The sequence below is a fragment of the Atractosteus spatula genome, chromosome 2 (assembly GCF_055471065.1).
Source record: "Atractosteus spatula isolate fAtrSpa1 chromosome 2, fAtrSpa1.hap1, whole genome shotgun sequence".
Classification (NCBI taxonomy): domain Eukaryota; kingdom Metazoa; phylum Chordata; class Actinopteri; order Semionotiformes; family Lepisosteidae; genus Atractosteus; species Atractosteus spatula.
In genome coordinates, this window is record NC_142707.1 from 21,647,635 (window position 1) to 21,666,099 (window position 18,465).

General features: G+C 34.7%; 1 protein-coding gene across 1 annotated transcript in view; it reads right to left on the bottom strand.

Annotated features, from left to right (window-relative positions):
* Positions 1–18,465, bottom strand: part of LOC148839443 (exostosin-1-like) — a 399,059-nt gene that overhangs the window by 70,807 nt on the left and 309,787 nt on the right. The window contains exons 4-5 of the mRNA XM_088933943.1: positions 12,110–12,229; positions 2,190–2,322 (exon numbers count right to left, since the gene is read on the bottom strand). Coding sequence (XP_088790069.1) covers positions 2,190–2,322; positions 12,110–12,229 — 253 coding nt within the window. The remainder of the gene's footprint in view (positions 1–2,189; positions 2,323–12,109; positions 12,230–18,465) is intronic.

The following is an 18,465-nucleotide window of genomic DNA, read 5'->3' on the forward strand; positions in this document are numbered from 1 at the left end:
TTGGAATTCTTAATATTTAAAAGAAATGTAAAGCAGCTTTTCTGTAACAATAATCACTTAGATGAAATGGTACTTTGTTACAATACTAATACAGTATATTGTACAGCGATGGATCTCCTCTTCTGTCTTGGATGAGCTGCCAGCACTCTGAATAGATCTGGAGTCAGCTCAGTTTTATTACATGCTTTTATAAAATTGTATTATTATTGTTGTAATGCGAGTGGGCATTCTATTAAAGAGCATTAAATAATGTAATGTTGCAAACCATTCCTGTTATGATTCCTGTTATGATCATTTGACTTTGAGTTACTTTAGGTTTAATGAAGCAATGGTTCAGGGTTCTGAAAACAATGTACTGTAGCATTTTACATTTTCATGCTGCTTAACCTATTTAAGTAAATGATTCTTTTTTATTTTTTATCTAGTTTTAAAGTGACACCTACACAAATTACAGGATCAGTGGAATCACTTGCAAGATGTCAGCTTCCATTCACTGCAGCAGAGATGTGCTGTGAAAGGCTGTCTCATGTAACTTGCAACTTTTAGATGAACTCCTATAGGGACATCAGTATGAACAGAAGAAACTAATATAAAATTGAGTTATCTTAAGGTTCAAATGGAGGTCAATCTCACTCATTCTCTCTCCAAATACTGTTTGGTTGGTGCTACATTGTGCATAGTACAACAGAAAAAAATATGCCTGTACTTAGTCAGTGAAGGGCTTAGAATCCATCTTGGGAATGTCAAATAATTGGAGGGAAACAGACTTAATAGATATTGTTTTTTATCTCTACATATTATCTTCATAAGTTATTCAGATACTGAGTTTGTATTGTATTGTTTGTATTATTTTAATCCAAAAATGAAAAATATCTAGGTCATTTTATTGTACAAAAATACCCATTTTTTTGCATGTGTCCATTGCAGCATTATGTGGACATACAGTATGTTGTCAAATGGGAATTGCAGTGTGCTGAAGAGAGCCAGTTGATCAAACATGATTAAGATGCCAAGTGTACACTATTATCAGAGGTGTTTTGAATCTAATATGGTTAAAACTATAAATGGCAGAGTTAACAGGAAATTTAGGTCTGTGAACTATTAAAACTTAGACTCAACAAGAAGTACTGGTATGCAAAATGTCAGAAGTCATTTGAGTACTGAATGAGACTAATTTAAAAATTCCAAAGTGAGCAAGCCCCTTTATGTAAAATCCGAATTCCTAATTTGTAACTGTGTTATTTTGTCTATTAAAAGCTGATTATTTGATAACCTTATCAAATCAGTGATACAGAGAATCTTGTCTTTCTTCTTTTTTTTTGAAGCCAAAGGCAAATTCATTGTTTAATTAAAGCTTTCTATTTCTGTTTTCATTTCATTTGTGTTCACATACTGTATTCTTATGCAGACCACGATGGAGTGAAAAAATGTTTTTGGTGTTTCTAATACTGTTATGTGTGACATCAAATAGGGACAGTCTTCAAGAACATTTTTCCTGTTCACTTAATGTTATTTGTATAGGTTTAGCTACTTTTTTAATTAAGACACTACCATACAGGTAGTGAAAACAACACAACACAGGAGCTTATTCAGAATATAAGCACTATGTACTGTATATTCAATAAGCAAAATTACACTGCATCCTAAGTTACATTTTTGAAGTTTATCATTTTGGTTGGTCTTACCTGCCCTCCTTGTTCCTAGGTGTACAAGTAGGTGGGACACTACAACACTTTTTTACAAGGCAGAATTATATTTGGATCTTGTAGACCCTCTTTGTTAGATTGCTGTAACCTGCCTGATACATATTTTGGTCATTCTATATACAATAGTACTTAAGACTTAACAGTATAGCATGTGTGCAAGTATTATTCTAGACTGAGGAAATTACATTTTTAAAGCTTTTTATTCAAGCAGAAAAAGTCTGACTAGTGTCGGGGAAAGATGGCAAATTACAAGTAAAGAGCAGATCCACGGGGTATCTCAGAAATCTAATGATCATTTAATAATAAATGAGAAGCAAAGTTTTTGGATCTTTCAAAGAACATTTTTTCTATACTCAAATAAGAGTAAAACCTCATGCCTTAGTCATTCATGTCTTGCGGCTGTTCATGTTCAACCCAATTACATTCAACATGCAGGATTTAATGTAAAGCTGTATCACAAAGAATAAACATTTTGCTACTTACCCAGCACTGAATAATAAAATGGAAACTCTGCTGAACTTGTAGAAAACTGTGGTAAAATGTACAGGCCACCAGGCAGGGAATTCCACATCAATTTATTTCTTGATATGTGAGAATAGATTCGATCTTGGATTATCTGACAAAAGAACAAGGGAAGAAAAGAGGAATGGGGTGAATAAAATGTCCATCCTCGCAATGGTGAATATTACCAACATAGATGGAAGTCGTGCTCAGTTGCTTCTTGTAGACAGTGATAACGGAATTGCTTTCCATTCCCTGAGAATCTCAGAGGTGTGAATGAGCTCTATTAACCACGCTCTCAATGGATTTAACAGGTCTGTAGATAAGAATATTGTGCCATGAATAGCTTCAAAGGCACTTTCTAAATGTAAACATAAATAACCAATAACATATTACTAACATTGCCAGCAGCAAGCTAAACAAATCCTTTTATGGTAGCAATGCTGAAGGAGCTCCACAAATTCACCTGCAATACATTTGACAAAAAATTCAATTTTATGTTGCCCGATGGTTTATTATACTGTGTTTTTAAATATTATTATAATGATAAGATGAGGGAATGAAGTTAAATTAAGGAGAACATATAAAGCATTAATATACTGTATGACAACACACACAGAGAGTATCGAGCTTTAGACAGGACGGTCATCCGGTGAAGGGCCACAAAGTCACCTTAGAAAAGCCAATCAAACCAAGTGAGCACTTTGTTGCAGAAGGGTGAAAACTGGAACAAGGGTTAAAACAGAAACACTCCACACAGAAGGTGCCTCATTTCAAAATCAAACCCAGGATCCAAAAGCTATGAGGAAGCAGTGCTAACTGCTAAAATGCTAACTGCTCTTCCTTAAATACCTTCCATAATATTAAAATGTATCTGGAATATATTGTATGAGTGATGGATACTGACTGTTTAACATTTATTAAGGTGTCAGATGTTCTTTTTAAGACACAGATATATGTCCACTTCCATGGGCACAGAAATTAACAATCTATGGGAAAAACAGCTGTCTGGGGATGCTGATTGTATCTGCATATACAAATTTAGAATCTTGTTTTTTCTCTGCTGCCTGAGAGAGCTAATTAATGTTCATTTCAATAATATACTGTATGTAACATAACTACTGTGTACACAAAACAAAATCATTAAAATGGTAGGATCAATAAATCTTTTGTTTAAAAAACAAAATTCAGTTTCTGATTTAAAAAGGGAGGGGCTTGAGTTAAAATTGCAAATTTGTCAGACACTCCATTTGTAGACAATTATTCATATGAATAGACATAATTTACATAAATGTGTAATGGCTCTTACTTATGTTAATTGTTTGTGTAATAGGGAGATATCAAAACATTTTGAGCCATAAAGATTTTTGGTTATTCAGCAACTGGTAAAACATTGTTTCAGAATTATGTTAATATAATTTCTAAGTGTGTAAAGCAATAGGTTTTATGTATTAGATGTTGTTGCACCAGATTACTATATTTGCAATTGTATATATTTAAAATGTTATACTGTTCTGCTGTAAATAATTTGAAGTATAGAATTGTATACTGTCCATGACAGAATCTACAAAACAGTACTACTGCCACCCCTGGCTTGCAACCTGCAGTAGCAGTAAGGTTATGGCCAAGTGGAGAATTTATTGCTCAAGAAAGATTATTTTAATCTTTTTCTTCCTGGGAATAAACCTGGGAACTGGTCTTCTTAGGCTTCTCAGCCAGCTCCTTAGGAATGGTTCAGTGATAGGGCCCTAATAATCTATTAACTGGTATGACCTTGGCATTCCAATGCCCAAACTAGGCTAAAGTACCGGTACCTTTTTGTATTTTATATAAAAATCAAATGGACTCTGTTCAGTCTGCAGTTCTAAGCGGAATGCACATGTGAATGTTACCCATCATAAATCCATAGATGGGGAATAACATATCCATAAACCACATAACTGATCCAGCTCCATGTCCTCATGTACTGTATTAAAAGAGTCAGCTGTGTCTATGCCATTGCTGTGCTTCAAAGCTGCAGGTTCTGATTAGACTTATGGGGCAGAGTTAATTAGAATATCTTCCGGTGCTCAATGTCAGATTCAGTTATCTTCCAGATTCCAGTTTGTACTACTGTATATTGGTCTAATGTGTACCTACTTGCTGAAGCTACTGTATGCCTGTATTCCAAACAGAATTTTAATTGCAAAGGAGACAACTTTAGAGCATCTTAGTAGAAACAAATCTAAAACTATATATTCACAGCAAATGGTCAATTTAGGAACAAAAAATAAGACAGTTTTTCAGTCGTCAGCTCATTATATGCAACAGGATCTTGTGCTTTAAGCTGTTTTCAAGGGGAAAACTAAATCCACTCAAAGATCTAAATCCAATGAAACTGGCATTAGTGCCCAAGTGCCTTTTGATCTATTCAGAGAATGATGCCATATTTATAGCTTGCCTGAAAAGCTGCTTCCCAGGGGAGCAATTAGAGTGCTTCGTTTTGCCCCCTTTTTCTCATTCTGCAGGTAAAATTATGAGTTTAGTGCATCTGCACAATGATCATTTTCCACTGAAATAAACCTAATTTACTCCCTGAAGAATTTTTATATGCACCTGATGATGTCCACATTGCTCCATTTGAAGCCCAAGCTTTGCTCTAATCCCAAACCTAATTCATCAAGATGCTCATTTTGAAGCACCACAATAACATGGTTCTTTTTCTGTGCCTTTGACATGACGTACTGAATTGCTGGATGGAAAGGGATGCTTGCTGAAAGTGGTAATAATCACTTGGACACATGCTTACTTAAAATACAAGTCTTATTGAAAAGAAGAAATAAAAAAATGTATATGCTACCCCTTTGCATGAACTTGGAGGAAATGTATAATGTATATTATTTAAAATAAACATTTTTTTGTAAATGCGGTACTCATGAGTTTATGCAGAAACTGTCAATTCAAGGTGCACATATTGTACATCCAGTGAGTCTCTGTGGATGAGCAGGTGAGGTGTTAAGAGATTTATAAAAAGGAAAAACCTAATATAAAATGTAATGGACGAGCCCCAAGGTCCACTTCCATTTTTTAACTGTCTATTGCATATTTATGCCCTTGCTTTACTCTTCGTGCATGTAGCTGTTACCTGTAAACACATTAACTGGAATACATTTGACAAAAAAGCCTATTAAAATAGCAATTGTTGAAATATTGTGCAGTAATTAAACATTTTCTGAAGACATCCTGAGTGTAAGGCAGATGTGACCCATAAATAAAGTTCATTTAAACACACAAAGACCGGCAGGGGATATCATTCTACTATCAGGAGCATCATGTTTGCATATTTCAACGACTTCATGGTAAAAGGCAAATGAACACAGACAAGGGAATAAATCAGTTGTAGAAATGCAGTGTTGTAGAACCACAGATCCACAGCAGATTGTATCATGCTGTTCATTAGCTTTACTGCCAGCAAAAAAAATAGTTAGGGTTTTGCCACATATCATCACTGTAAGGCAGAGTAGGCTAATGTCACAGTGACCAAGAAGAGCCAATGGGTAATATGTTCAGCTGCTGCCGGGTTTCAAGGAAAAAGTGGGATGGCAGGGTGAACATGTACTGTATGAGCAAACAGTTTACAATACAGGAAAAAATGAAGTTAAACTCACAAGATGTAAAACACATGAAAAATGTTACTGCAGCTGTTTAACTTTGCTGTGGAGCTTAACAGTAAATCAATGAAATAGGTTTTGTTGTTTCAGAATCCTAAAACTATTAAACCAATTCTACCATCCATCACAATGTAGAAAATTGACAGCTTGATTGAATGAGTCTGTGAAAGAGCCATTTATTTAAAAGTGTCTCGGATCAGAATAAAGAAGTATTGTTCTGTGTAATGGGAGCCCCAGTGGCCCTAACAGGATACACTTGCCTAAAAATAGACCTTACGTACTGTATCTGATAAATAAAATGTAAATAATTAAAATGACTCTTTTAAAACGTATCATAATATTTTTCATTCATTCATTCATTCATGTTCTGTGTGAATAGGGGGACTTTCATAAACCTAACACTGCAGCTCTAACATAAGAAGATAAGAAGGGATATACTGTACAGTATATAAAGAAGAGTCCATTCACCCATTTGGCTCATTTGTGTCTTTAGCAGCTGATAGATACAAGAATCAGCTTCAACAACATACTTGTGCCTTACGTTCACAAACCTTTGGGGGAATATTTGCCGCTTGTTTTCAGAAATGCTTTCCTATGTAGTTTCCACTTATTAACTAGTTTGTATTTCAATTCTGTTTCTGCAGATGTTGGAAGGATTTACTTTGACAGTGCTTTGTCAGGATTTTGAGTTCCTGAATAAGGTCCACTCATAATATTAAATTCTTTAAGCCTTAGCTTAGGACATTCCTTTGAGCCCAGGGCAGTATACGGTATGGCTGCTCTTACTAGTGCATTGTACAGGTTTAAAGTAACATTTTTAATTTCTTCTATAGATTGTTTGGAAGATAAACATAAACACTGATCTTCCTTTCTCATTAGTATCCTCTACAAACTTGGTGTTTAGGGAAAAGTGAACATGGATTTAGAAAAGGTAGGCCTTTTTTAGAACTCATTGAACAAAACCAATGCTCACACAGAGTTCACAATATGGTTTATTCAGATTTTCAAAAGCAAATTTCCTTATGTAATCGCATAAGTATCAGAATACATACAGAAGTATTCAGAGAAATATAGTGTTTGTGTTGAGAAATGACCCATAATAGGAAATAGAAATAGGAAACATAATAGTAACATCATTGAAAGCTCAAATTGGGGTGATGTAATTATTAGAGTACCACAAGATTTGTACTTGTAATTTCTATCAAGGATCATGATTCTAGTGTTGTTAGTAAACAAATTGATTTTGTAGATGATACCAAAACAGGAGGGTTAGCAAACTCTATATACTGTAAGCAGTAAACCAAGTTTGAATATGTTTAGATAAAATTCAAGACTGGGCAAACACTTGACATATGATTTTCACTGCATACAAGAGTTACAGGCAGACAGTAAAAATGTGAACTATAAATACAAAATAAATGCTAACTATAGGGTGGTTACTTATAAAAGTAACCAGGCATACAGTATGTTGACATATTGTATATCTTCTAGATAATGTGAGGAGGCAATAAAAAGGCATAACATTGGCAGGCTATATAAGTAGAATGTAAATTGAATTTAATGAGTGCTTTGTTAAAATGATACAATGCACTAGTAATGCCATTTTCTACACTGACAGTTGAAAGAAACTGATCTCTTTTTTAGATTTTAAGAGAAGACAATGAAGGCAACTGATCAAGTATTCATAATCCTCAAAGACTAAGACAAAATCAGAATCAGTAAAAAAAACAGAGAACATAAATTGAAACTATGTGTTAATGCATTTTAACCCAAGAAAAGCTTTCTATATGCAAAGGGTTGTGGGAGTATGAGAAACACTACCCAGCTATTTTGTTGAAGCTTTTACAGTACCATAGTTTATTTCAAGAAACAGCCAAATGAGATCCTTGAAGCTACACATAGCTTAGTTTAGATAGTTAAGATAGGCCTAACTGCCTCTTCTGATTTCAATCATCTCTTATGGTCTTATGCTTATCATGTTACATTTGTAGGTTCTGTTTTTTTTTCCTACTGTACCTTTCATTGTAACACTCTATATTTTTCCATTAAATGCTGCATTGGCTAGTGCTGAATTTTGTCTAAATATTTTTTTTATTTTACTTTTCTTCTATGATCTTTGCTAATCCTACTATTTTGGCCTAATTTATAAACTTCATCGGTTTGATTACTATATACGAATCTACAAAATTGATGTAAATTATGCAGTGTATTTAAAATATGAATTCTGATCCTAATTTAGATCCATAAGGCACTCCGCTAATTACACAATGCCCATCTGAGCATTTACCTTTTCTCAGTCTTATTACTATGCATGCATTACCTTGAATGCCTACCACCAGTGATTAGTTATTTTTTTAATGTAAAAAATTTTGTTAAAAGCTTTCTGAAAGTCAAAATATAGCATTTATATTGTTAAAGCTTTAGGTGACTAAGAAGTGTCTCTTGGAGTTTAGATAAAGTTTGTGACACTTGGCAGAGTAAACATTTCTAACTTCAAAGTCGAGTGGATGTTTGCTGAGGTCTGGGGGATCCCTTGAGCAGAAACAATTGTATTACAGAAACACACAATGTAAGATATTAAGAGCACAGGAAGAGAGGAAAGAAAAAGAGGAAGACAAGAGTCCAGAGGAGTTGGGACTTGAAGCTTGCACCAGGCAAGAGCTCCTACTGTACTTCATGTCCATCCAAACAAAACCTGACTGGAGCTAAGTATTTGAACCTTGTTAGAGAAAGCATGTTATTCTGTGTTTTTAGGGAACTTGGGTTTCCTGGGTAAAAGATAACCCAGTTAGAAATATCTTTCCTACTTAGGGTGCATTTTTGTGGATAGGGATATACAGTAGGCTCCCATTTATTTTGTGGCAACCAGAGTGCAGACAGAGAAATTTAACTGCAGGTTACTGTGTATTTAGTTGGAAGGCAGCTTATCTCTTGTGTGGCCTTTGTAGGCATTAAGATTTTCATGCTTAGTAGCAATCTGGGGTTTTCTGGGTGACAAGAATGCTATTGTAAGGGCTCTGAAATGCCTCTTCTGTAAATACTGTCCATGGAGTAACTTACGGTAGTTTGCGTCTTGTGATCATTAATAAACATTTGTTTAACCTAGTGTGCTTGGATCATAACTCCTCTCAACAAACCTGTGCCAGAGAATAAAGAATTCACGTGCCTCTATTTATACCAACTGCTTGGGTATATTCTAAAGAAATCACTAACAAGATGGGTGTTATGAATAATTATTTCACTTATTAACTAAACTGCTCAGTCAATTTCTGATTACCATTTTCGTAACCCACCCCCATTTGTAAGAATATACTGTATATTACAGTATAATTATTATATATACAGTATATTACCATATAATATACTATTACATACAGTAAGATACAATATAATTACATATTCAAATAAATTCATAACAAATTAAGGAATTTTTAAATCCTTGTTGACTAGTTTATCTAGAACTAGTTTAGTTCTTATTTCCATAACCTTGAATGTAATGGAAGTAAGATTTATGTGGTTTAGAACTGCTTGTTTAACTTTTGCCAACCAATTAATGAATGGGCAGTACATTAGCAATTTTCAAGTCAGTGGGTATTACAGCTCTAGTATACTGAGAGACAGCTGAAATGACTTTGTATGTGCCTTTGAGGATTTTAAATACTTGAATAATGTCTCCGCATAGTCTTCTCTGTTCAAGAATAAAAAGGCTGTTTTCTGAGACGACAGAAGTTTGTTAACAGCCATTAAAAACATCTTATTTTTTTTCTTTAGGTAAAATTAGTTGACTACTATCAGGCTTATTTAATTGTTAATTTATTACATTAGACATTTATCACATTAGATAATTTAATACATTAGACATTTCTCTGCAGTCATCTAAAGGTTTCTCTTTGTTATCTCTGAGATACCTTACTTAATTGTTATTTTGCCCTTGAAGTGCTGAAAAAAAACTTATTTTACTTAGTATTTGAGATTAAGCCTTCTTTATGTCCTTTCTAACTTATAATTTCTAGCTTATAATTTATTATACTTATACTGTAGGTTTATTTTAACTTAACCACATATTGTTTTCTTAATACTGTACTTTATAAAGTGCTTTATATTCCTTCTTATTCCTTATATTCTTAATTGATTTGACCATTTGGACCACTACTTTAATTACTTTGTTTTACTTACATTAGTTTTCATATTTAAAAAAATCTTTGTGTGGTTCCCATCCATTTTCTACAGAAACCCTTGTCATTGTGTTCTATTCTACTTCTACTAAACTCTGTCTCATTCCATCATATTCTGCCAGGTTAAAATTATAAATCTGTTTTGGACTCTACCTGTACAGTTTCAAATATACTTCAAAGCATACCATATTATGATTACAGTTCCCTAATGGTGTTTCCACCTGTTTTGCTCACTTGATTGTTTGAAAAGGCTAAATCAATACAAGCTTCCCCTCTAGAAGAAGCTCTGACAAACTGAGTTAGAAACAAGTCATCAACTATGTCTGCCATATCAATTTCAGCTGCTGACAGTCTTATTGTTTTACACAGTAACATCCCTCTACTGTATATGATATCACACTTTCATAAGGAGATCTAGGAAGTCTAACATGAACCTTGACTCATCTGAGAATATTATGTCATGGATAATATTGTGCATGTTCAAAGGGCTCTCACATTCAATTACATATGGTTTTTCTTTTGCATGGAAACATGGGGTGATAGAGGTTATTGCATACATTTATTATGGCTGTGTTGCATTTTGTGATCTACAGTATCACACAGTCCTACAGTAGCATGCACTCATGAAAGATTTAAAATCTTGGACAAAATATTCTGAGTAAATCAGAGACATTTCTATTTCATTGCAATCAGTATAACATATAGCTGATGACGGACTGTGACAATTACTTTGTGCTGATTATATGTGGATTATTTTGCTCTGGATCATTTCATTGGCTTTCTGCCTATGGCTTCACTTAGGCCTTGTATGGTACTGTATGTACAGCTGCGCCTACACTGTAATTCGATCATGGTTCCACTATACTGCACCATAAGATCAAGACTCCCACTGTATAATAATTCAATAATATCCAGATACCTGCGGGACTGTTGCTGTAACAGGATTCAATGAACCATGGTCATGGTGGTCACAGTAAACTGAATGTGCTTTTAGGATCACATTGATGAATTTATTCCTTTATGAAAGTCACAGTCATAGAAAATTACAGTCTAAAGAATATGTACAAATTACCTAAAGGGATTCTTGAATTAGAACTCTGATATACATTATACTGTAATTCAAACATATTCTATATGTTGTTATAAAAAGAAAAGAGAGAAAAATGTATGCCTTTATATGTACCTTGTAAGTTGTTGGAGCAACAGGCAAATAACTATTCATGGATGTTCAACATGATCTACACATCTTGTCGTATAAATAAAATATAATATATGAAACTACAATTACCATCACAACTGTGTTTGACTAGCTAGATGTTTTGACATAGAAGATAAACATTATAACATGCACAGGATGCTGATCACACATATATTTTCATCTCACTATTCCATTCCAGATGTACCCATGTGTTCTTACGAAACTGTATTCTACATTTGCAAAAACACTGTTTGACTATGCAGGATACATTTAGTTTATTTTAAACACTAAGTCTAGTTAACTACAAGACAATATGAATTCCTTTCACATAACGTTGCACAATAATATACAATAACTTTGGCAAGAAAATCATTCTAAAAAAATTCCCTCCCCCTAAAAGCTCACATACAATATGAAATGGAAAGATTGTGTATTGAGTTCTTTTGAAATCTTCCACAATGTGCTAGAGTGTGTGAAGCATATGGAATAAAACCAAAGAAGCCTATCGAAGGACAAATCTTTTTTTCCTCAGAGATTTTAACTCCATCTGGATAATGAAAGATAGAAATATTCTTTATTTGTCAGCGTATGCTTCCACATCAGGCAGAAAATAAATGCTACACAGTAAAAGAAAGAGGATCTATGGAGCTCCACATGTCTGGTAAAAAGAGGGGAGGCCAAAACTTAATGTAGTGGATGCAAGTAGAGGCACCAATGTTATTGTGCTGTAGACATCAATTCATCTGACTCTACTTTGTACTTTATACAAAGGCTATCCATTATCCTAGCTGTCTCATCTCTGGTCCATGAGCACAAAGCCATCCTCTCACTCTTACCTCTTGTGCTTAAATTAATGACTCTATAAATGAGAACACTTACCTCTAATGTAGTTAATACTATTTTTGCAACTGAAGAAAAATAGGCATCCCAAAGGAACTGAGTCTGCTGCCTGAGTGCCAATATTTTGTCATGGTCCACGGATCTAGTTATTGATGGAATCTGTAAAAAAGAACAACAATATTAAAATATGGGAAGAAATATAACAGGGCTCAAAGAACATGTATAATTCTCTGGGTAGAAGAATTACAAGAAATTGGTACTCTTGTAAGGAACTAATGGATACACACCTCCCCAGAGGTAGTTAATGACACTTTTCACTAAATGTCCCAAGGTAAAATTAAAGGATATTACTGTGCATAAATGGTAGCATTATAGTTGCTCCTCAGGGATGGAGTAATTATTGGAGCAGTGCAGAAAAGGCTGCTTTTCAATCACTTTGTTTAAATTCTTTTGAGCCTTCTTCAGCCAGTTATCTAATCCATTAACTCATGAACATCCCTACTTAAAGAAAATGAAGCTATTGTATCTGCTTCAGTATGAAAAGCCATAAAACCCTAAACACTGATGGTAAATGTAAAAAAGAATAATGCTGAATGCTGATATCCTGTCATTATGGTCGCATACCTACAAAGATGAGGATCCATTTCATTTTATTTTTCTGTGCTTAAATTATCAAAGCAACAGACCCTGTTAGAGATATTTGTTGGAGTTATTGACTGTTCAAGAATACACTGCATCCTTTAACTACTGTACAAAAATTGTTTAAAAACTGAACATATCGAATACTTCCAAAGACAATACCAAGGGCTTTAACAGTGCTTTACCAATTTATGTATACACTGAATGGAAATATAAATAAAGTATAAAACAGAAAGAATGCATATACACATTTATCTGAACTGAAACAATGAAATAAAGCCTTGTTATGATAAATATATCACAATGAAAATATAATTAAATAATGAAAATAATCACTACATTAGTATTTTGGAATAGTCTGCTAACACTACAGTATATACTGTATCCTTTCTTAAGGCCTGCTTTCTTATGATGAATAGGATTAAACTTTAATTACATCTAAATTGTCAGTATTTGTTAAATTAAAGGAAAGGTGGACAGGGGGCAGGTTACTGAACACCTGGGTCAGAAAAACAAAAGGTGGATTCAGCTTTATTTTAGGAATTTCCTCATTCTTGCTGAGGCCTGGAAAATTCAATTCATTGACAGACATTTGATTTTCAATACTACTCTTCAGTACAAATTAGAGAAAATATGCAGAAAACACCGTAAAATCATAATCAGATTAAGCAAGAATATAGCACCGAGGTCAGCCTAGAAAATTTCAAGTGTTTTACTGGGCGAACATACTGCACACCACAGACTGAGCAATAGAAACATACTCTATTCACTATATTATGAGGACAGTGGGAGTTCTTGGTGTCCCCTTTCCAAAGATAACTGCTGTGTCTCCTTGTATTATGAAGAAGTGCTGTAAAATAAACATGCATTTGTAGAGATATTCAATGATGCTCAACATATTCAGCAGCACCCACTAAAATGGAAGGGGAACCTTGCTCAGCAAAGAGGCACAAAAGGTCAAATAGCCTCAATGAGAGCCTGCCACTACAAACGTCAGTACAATTTCAGATTGTCACCTTAGTTTCCCACATTTTAAATGGTCTGTCTTTTGTCTTGCTCTTTAGATGGTCTTACTTAAATAACTCATTAACTTTGCACTCCGTCTTCATTAGTCAAAAAATACTGCTCGTGCTCATCACACTGAATAGATCTTCACTCTGTCTTCATTAGTCACCGGGGTAGAATTTTTAACCCAGTTATGTCCATGTTGCCCAATTCTTTATCATCACTTCAATAACAACTGCCCCCTTTAACACATTCAGGAAAAGGAGTATTCAAATAGACTCACTCCATGTCATCCAATTGCAATATTTACTAAAATAATCAGTAGTTCAACTCTTTTCTCATCACTATCTTACCAGACTGATCCTGTTCTACCTCTGTAACCAACTTTTGTATCCCTAGCAAAGCAGCAGCCAGTTTGTTGTTCTCACTCTAAAGCTGTCCATCTGTCCATAAAGTGGCTGCAAGAAGTACTCAGGATTCAACCTATGGCATCTAGACTCCTCTCTGAGCTGTGGGGAGAAGTCATGCTTGGCAATGTACTGTAGTAGCAATGCTCCACTCCTCCAGAGGCAAATATCTCCAGTCAGCCCTGTTTCAGCTGGCCAACCTTGTTCCTTGGCAGCGTACTTCAGTTCCATTGAGTCAGGAAATGCCTGTGACACTTGTGACACCCCTCAGTACAGCCTAACCTGTATTTTCACAAGCATCCCTAGCTTGCTGAGTCCCGCAGGCCTGTAATTCAGCCAAATTCATTGCGAATGAAAACTCACCTCTGCATTTCTAACTATCCCTTCTTATTGTCTGAAGCATACAGTAGATGCAGACTGAAATCCAATTTTCCTCTAGATGATCTTATAAGCCTCTTAATTAGACTAGAAGAATGGCACACAGAATCCACACAGAGCCTCCTTCCCTCACTTGGAATTTCACTGCCTAAGAATGTCAATTACTCAATCAGACCAGTTATGCCTCATTTTGTAAGTTTTTTCCAATTAACAGGGAATCAGCTCGGCTCAAGACCACACCACTGGGCCAAAGTTTTTTAGCCAAGATGGTGGCTTGCTCCTCTTATTATCTTACAGGTTTAAAGATTTTCTTTTTGTATCATGGGATATGTTGCTCATAACTTAATGAATGAAGGACTTGACAGAAAGTAATTTAGTGAACTTTTGATGGCATTTTATTGACAGTATAATCATAAAGTGTTTAGGTTTCCAAAAGCTTACATATACTGTAGTATGTGGTGTCCAAGGCACCTTCTCCAGTACTGTATATCCAGCAATGATCAGGGCATTTATAGTTGCCTGGACTTTCTATGGTTGTTTATAAATTACAATTTATAAATGTTTATAAAAGTATGCTTTCTATAACCTGAATAAAAATAAAAATCACGTTATTTCATGCTTGTATTTATCAACAGTCCAGGACATGTTGAAGATTACCATAGCTCCTTGTATTTGTCCTAAAGTTAATGGATATAAGATGAACCCCTGTTAATTGCTATAATTTCCATAGGGTGAAGAATTGAACCTCTTAATTTCTGTCATTATTGCCTACACGTGGTTTTCTCCCTAAGTAGCGTTTAATTTTTTCTTTAACTTTCATGTCTTTGGTGACATTATCCCTCTCTTATTTCAAAACCATTTTTTTGCTACATTAATTATATTGTCTACCTTGAAGCAATACAGGGCAGATAGGTAGCAGCTGTTAATATGTTCAGTAATTAAAGTATATAAATATCATACATCTTCCAGAACATAATTAATGGGAGAGTTTATTAATATAGCAGCCTGGGCTGAAGAGTCATACTGTATATATACTGTATCTGGCACGTGTTTGTGTGGAGTAAAATAAGAAAATACAGGTACGTGTAAGTGAGCCTTATTAATGGTTCACTGTAACAAACTATTAGGTATAGTTTTATTAAGATTAAAAAAAAATATATTTTTAATATCTGCAATTTTGCCATAGTCAAAATCAATGCATATCAGAACGTACTCACAAATGTGACATGCCTACTTAACTTATACTGTATACTGTACATACTGTATTACATTACAGTGAAAGTTTCTTATTACATGTATGGAAATGTTTTTTAAAGAACAAAACAATTCTACAAAAGTGTGTTAGGAAATATTCTAGAAAGGGGGAAATCAACTTCATGACAGGGCTTCTGGTAACATGAGGTCACTGACACTTTCAATTAATGATAATAACAGATCGAACTAGTGGACAATTACTCCTTATTATTATGACAATGCCATTTCATGTGTTACATTAAGCTTATGACTGGGGGACAACTCTTGCATTTAAATGAAAACCTGTATTTTAATCTCAGCCCAAACGCCAAACTGCAAAACCACCACACCTAATCACATTTCAATATTTGTCCTTACTCATGCAATTCAGATCCCACCCCCTGTAGAGTTCTAGATTCATCTTCAACAACAGCCCACATACCCTGTGTGACATTCCCTTGGCAGAGAAAACCACTGAATGTAAATGACAGGAACTAATTTAGCAGAGGAGTGCTACACAGGGAAAGCGAATGGGTCAAAGTGCACCTCATGCTCACCAGTGTTGAGATTCATAATGAATGAAATAGCCTGCGAGGCACTGATGTGTTCTGAATGGCCTTTAAAAGCATGTTAATTTCCTTTTTTCAAAGGGACCAAATCTTGAAGTGGAACACAAACATTTTGGATATACTGTATTTCTGGTTGCTTCTCCTAAATATTTTGTTAAAGATGGATAAAAGTTATGGTCTAGAATATGATCATGCTGATAATGTAGCCGGAACTCACAGTGAAAAACACAAGGTGAGGGATGCTTTTTTAGCTACAGTAGGTTTTTGGACTTTGCTAAAAGTTTGTGAATTAAAGTTAACATGAAAAAGAATCACATTTTCACATTACATTATTGCCGACTACTGTATGCACATTGCATGGTAGCTATGGTGACAAAAAATCCTGCCGTATAACAGTGAGTGAGTATTAAAACTATTTTTAACAGATCAGGTCTTTTGGTACTGGTAAACAAATGTATTTGCAACCCATCACCTTCCCGACCCACAGACCCACTAGCTATGACAGTAACAGTAATGAAGAAAAGTAAGAGTAACATGCAACAAATGTGTGCAGGTCAGTCCTAGGACTGCTACAATTTATAGAACATTAGGCATCTGCTGCCTTACAAACTATTTTCTGAGCTATATTATTTAGTAGGGGATTAAGACTTCGTGTAATAGAAATATTGGATAAACTGTAAGCTGAAAGGTGGCTTTATTGTAATTTTTAATGTAAGTAATTGTAAATGTAAATAATACTGAATTTTTCACTTAGATTAGGTCAACGTTTATGCATTTAAGTCCAACATAATTACACCACTTCCCCTTGTCCTTCAGAGAGAAAATAATAATCATGAACACATTTTAAGAGCATAAAACAGGTTGGACATAACAGGAGCTGACTCAGCCTATCATGCTGAGGGGTTTTTAGTTGCTTGACTGGTGAAAAGATATCATCTGGCATCTCTAGGGAATCAAGTTCAACAACATGACTGGAAGTCTGTTTCACTATTAGCACCTACTGTATTGCTTAAAGAAGTGTCTCGTCTTCTTAGCTCTTTATGTCCTACATAAACATCTACTGTAGGTTCCATCTAGAAATACTTTTGGTGGACCAGTTGGTGAGGCTCTTCCCTCTGATCTATAATTTCCAAACCAATGTCCTAGTATGGTGAGTGAGGATACTGTTCTGTAGGAGGTGCCATCTTTCAGATAAGAACTTAAACCTAGGTCTTGATCTTGCTTGATCATTAAAGTGCCCATGGCAATTTTCAAAAGTGTTACAGTAACTCCATTGTTCTGGTTAGATTCCATTCTGGGCTGGTATAATCTGGCTTTTCTAAAATATCTGCTTAATTACATTTTGGTGCAGTTTCTTACTTCCTCACTTGATCTGTTGTGTAGTGGGGCTGCAGGCACACAATGTCTGCCATGTGTCACCTAGGTGGTTGAAACATTTCAGTGTTGGATGAATTAGATCCTTTCACACATCTGTTGACCACAATGGGATTCTTTGGAATGAAATATGCTATATACAGTAAGTGCAATTAATGATTAAGTATTTCTCCTAGTTACATTTTTTTTCCTTGGATCCTTGTTCCAATGTTGATTATTAAATAATTATGTTAAGATTACCAATGCCTCTCAGGATCACACATCATATTTAATTTCTACAGCTTTCAAGAAGTAACCTTTTCTGTGGAACATCAACAAATGCTCACTGAACATGAACAAATTATCCGTACAGTACGTGTTTTTAAGAGGAACAAGAGGAAATATACTGTATACTGTAAGAGATGTTTGCACTCTTCTTCAACTTTGCTAAGAGGTAAGATTTAGTGGCTTGTAGTCACATGGTTTTGTGTTGTCTATTTATGGTTGGACACTATTGTTGCAATTCCTAAATCAATGGGCACAAATCAATTTTGAGTGACCCTTTGTTAATGAGCAATGTACTGTATTACATCCCTAATGTCTTGAAGTGGACTGGATGACTTTTTTTGTTTTAAATGCTGTTAGTCCATATAATATATTGTTACTGTACCTCTAACCACTCTGACTCTAACAGCTGCCCCATTCAATAACAATAACTCCAAAAATCACATTTTGAGACAATATCTTAGGCCATGCTTGTCATCCTGTTGCTAAACACTTTAAATATTTAACCAGAGGCATGTTAATAGTT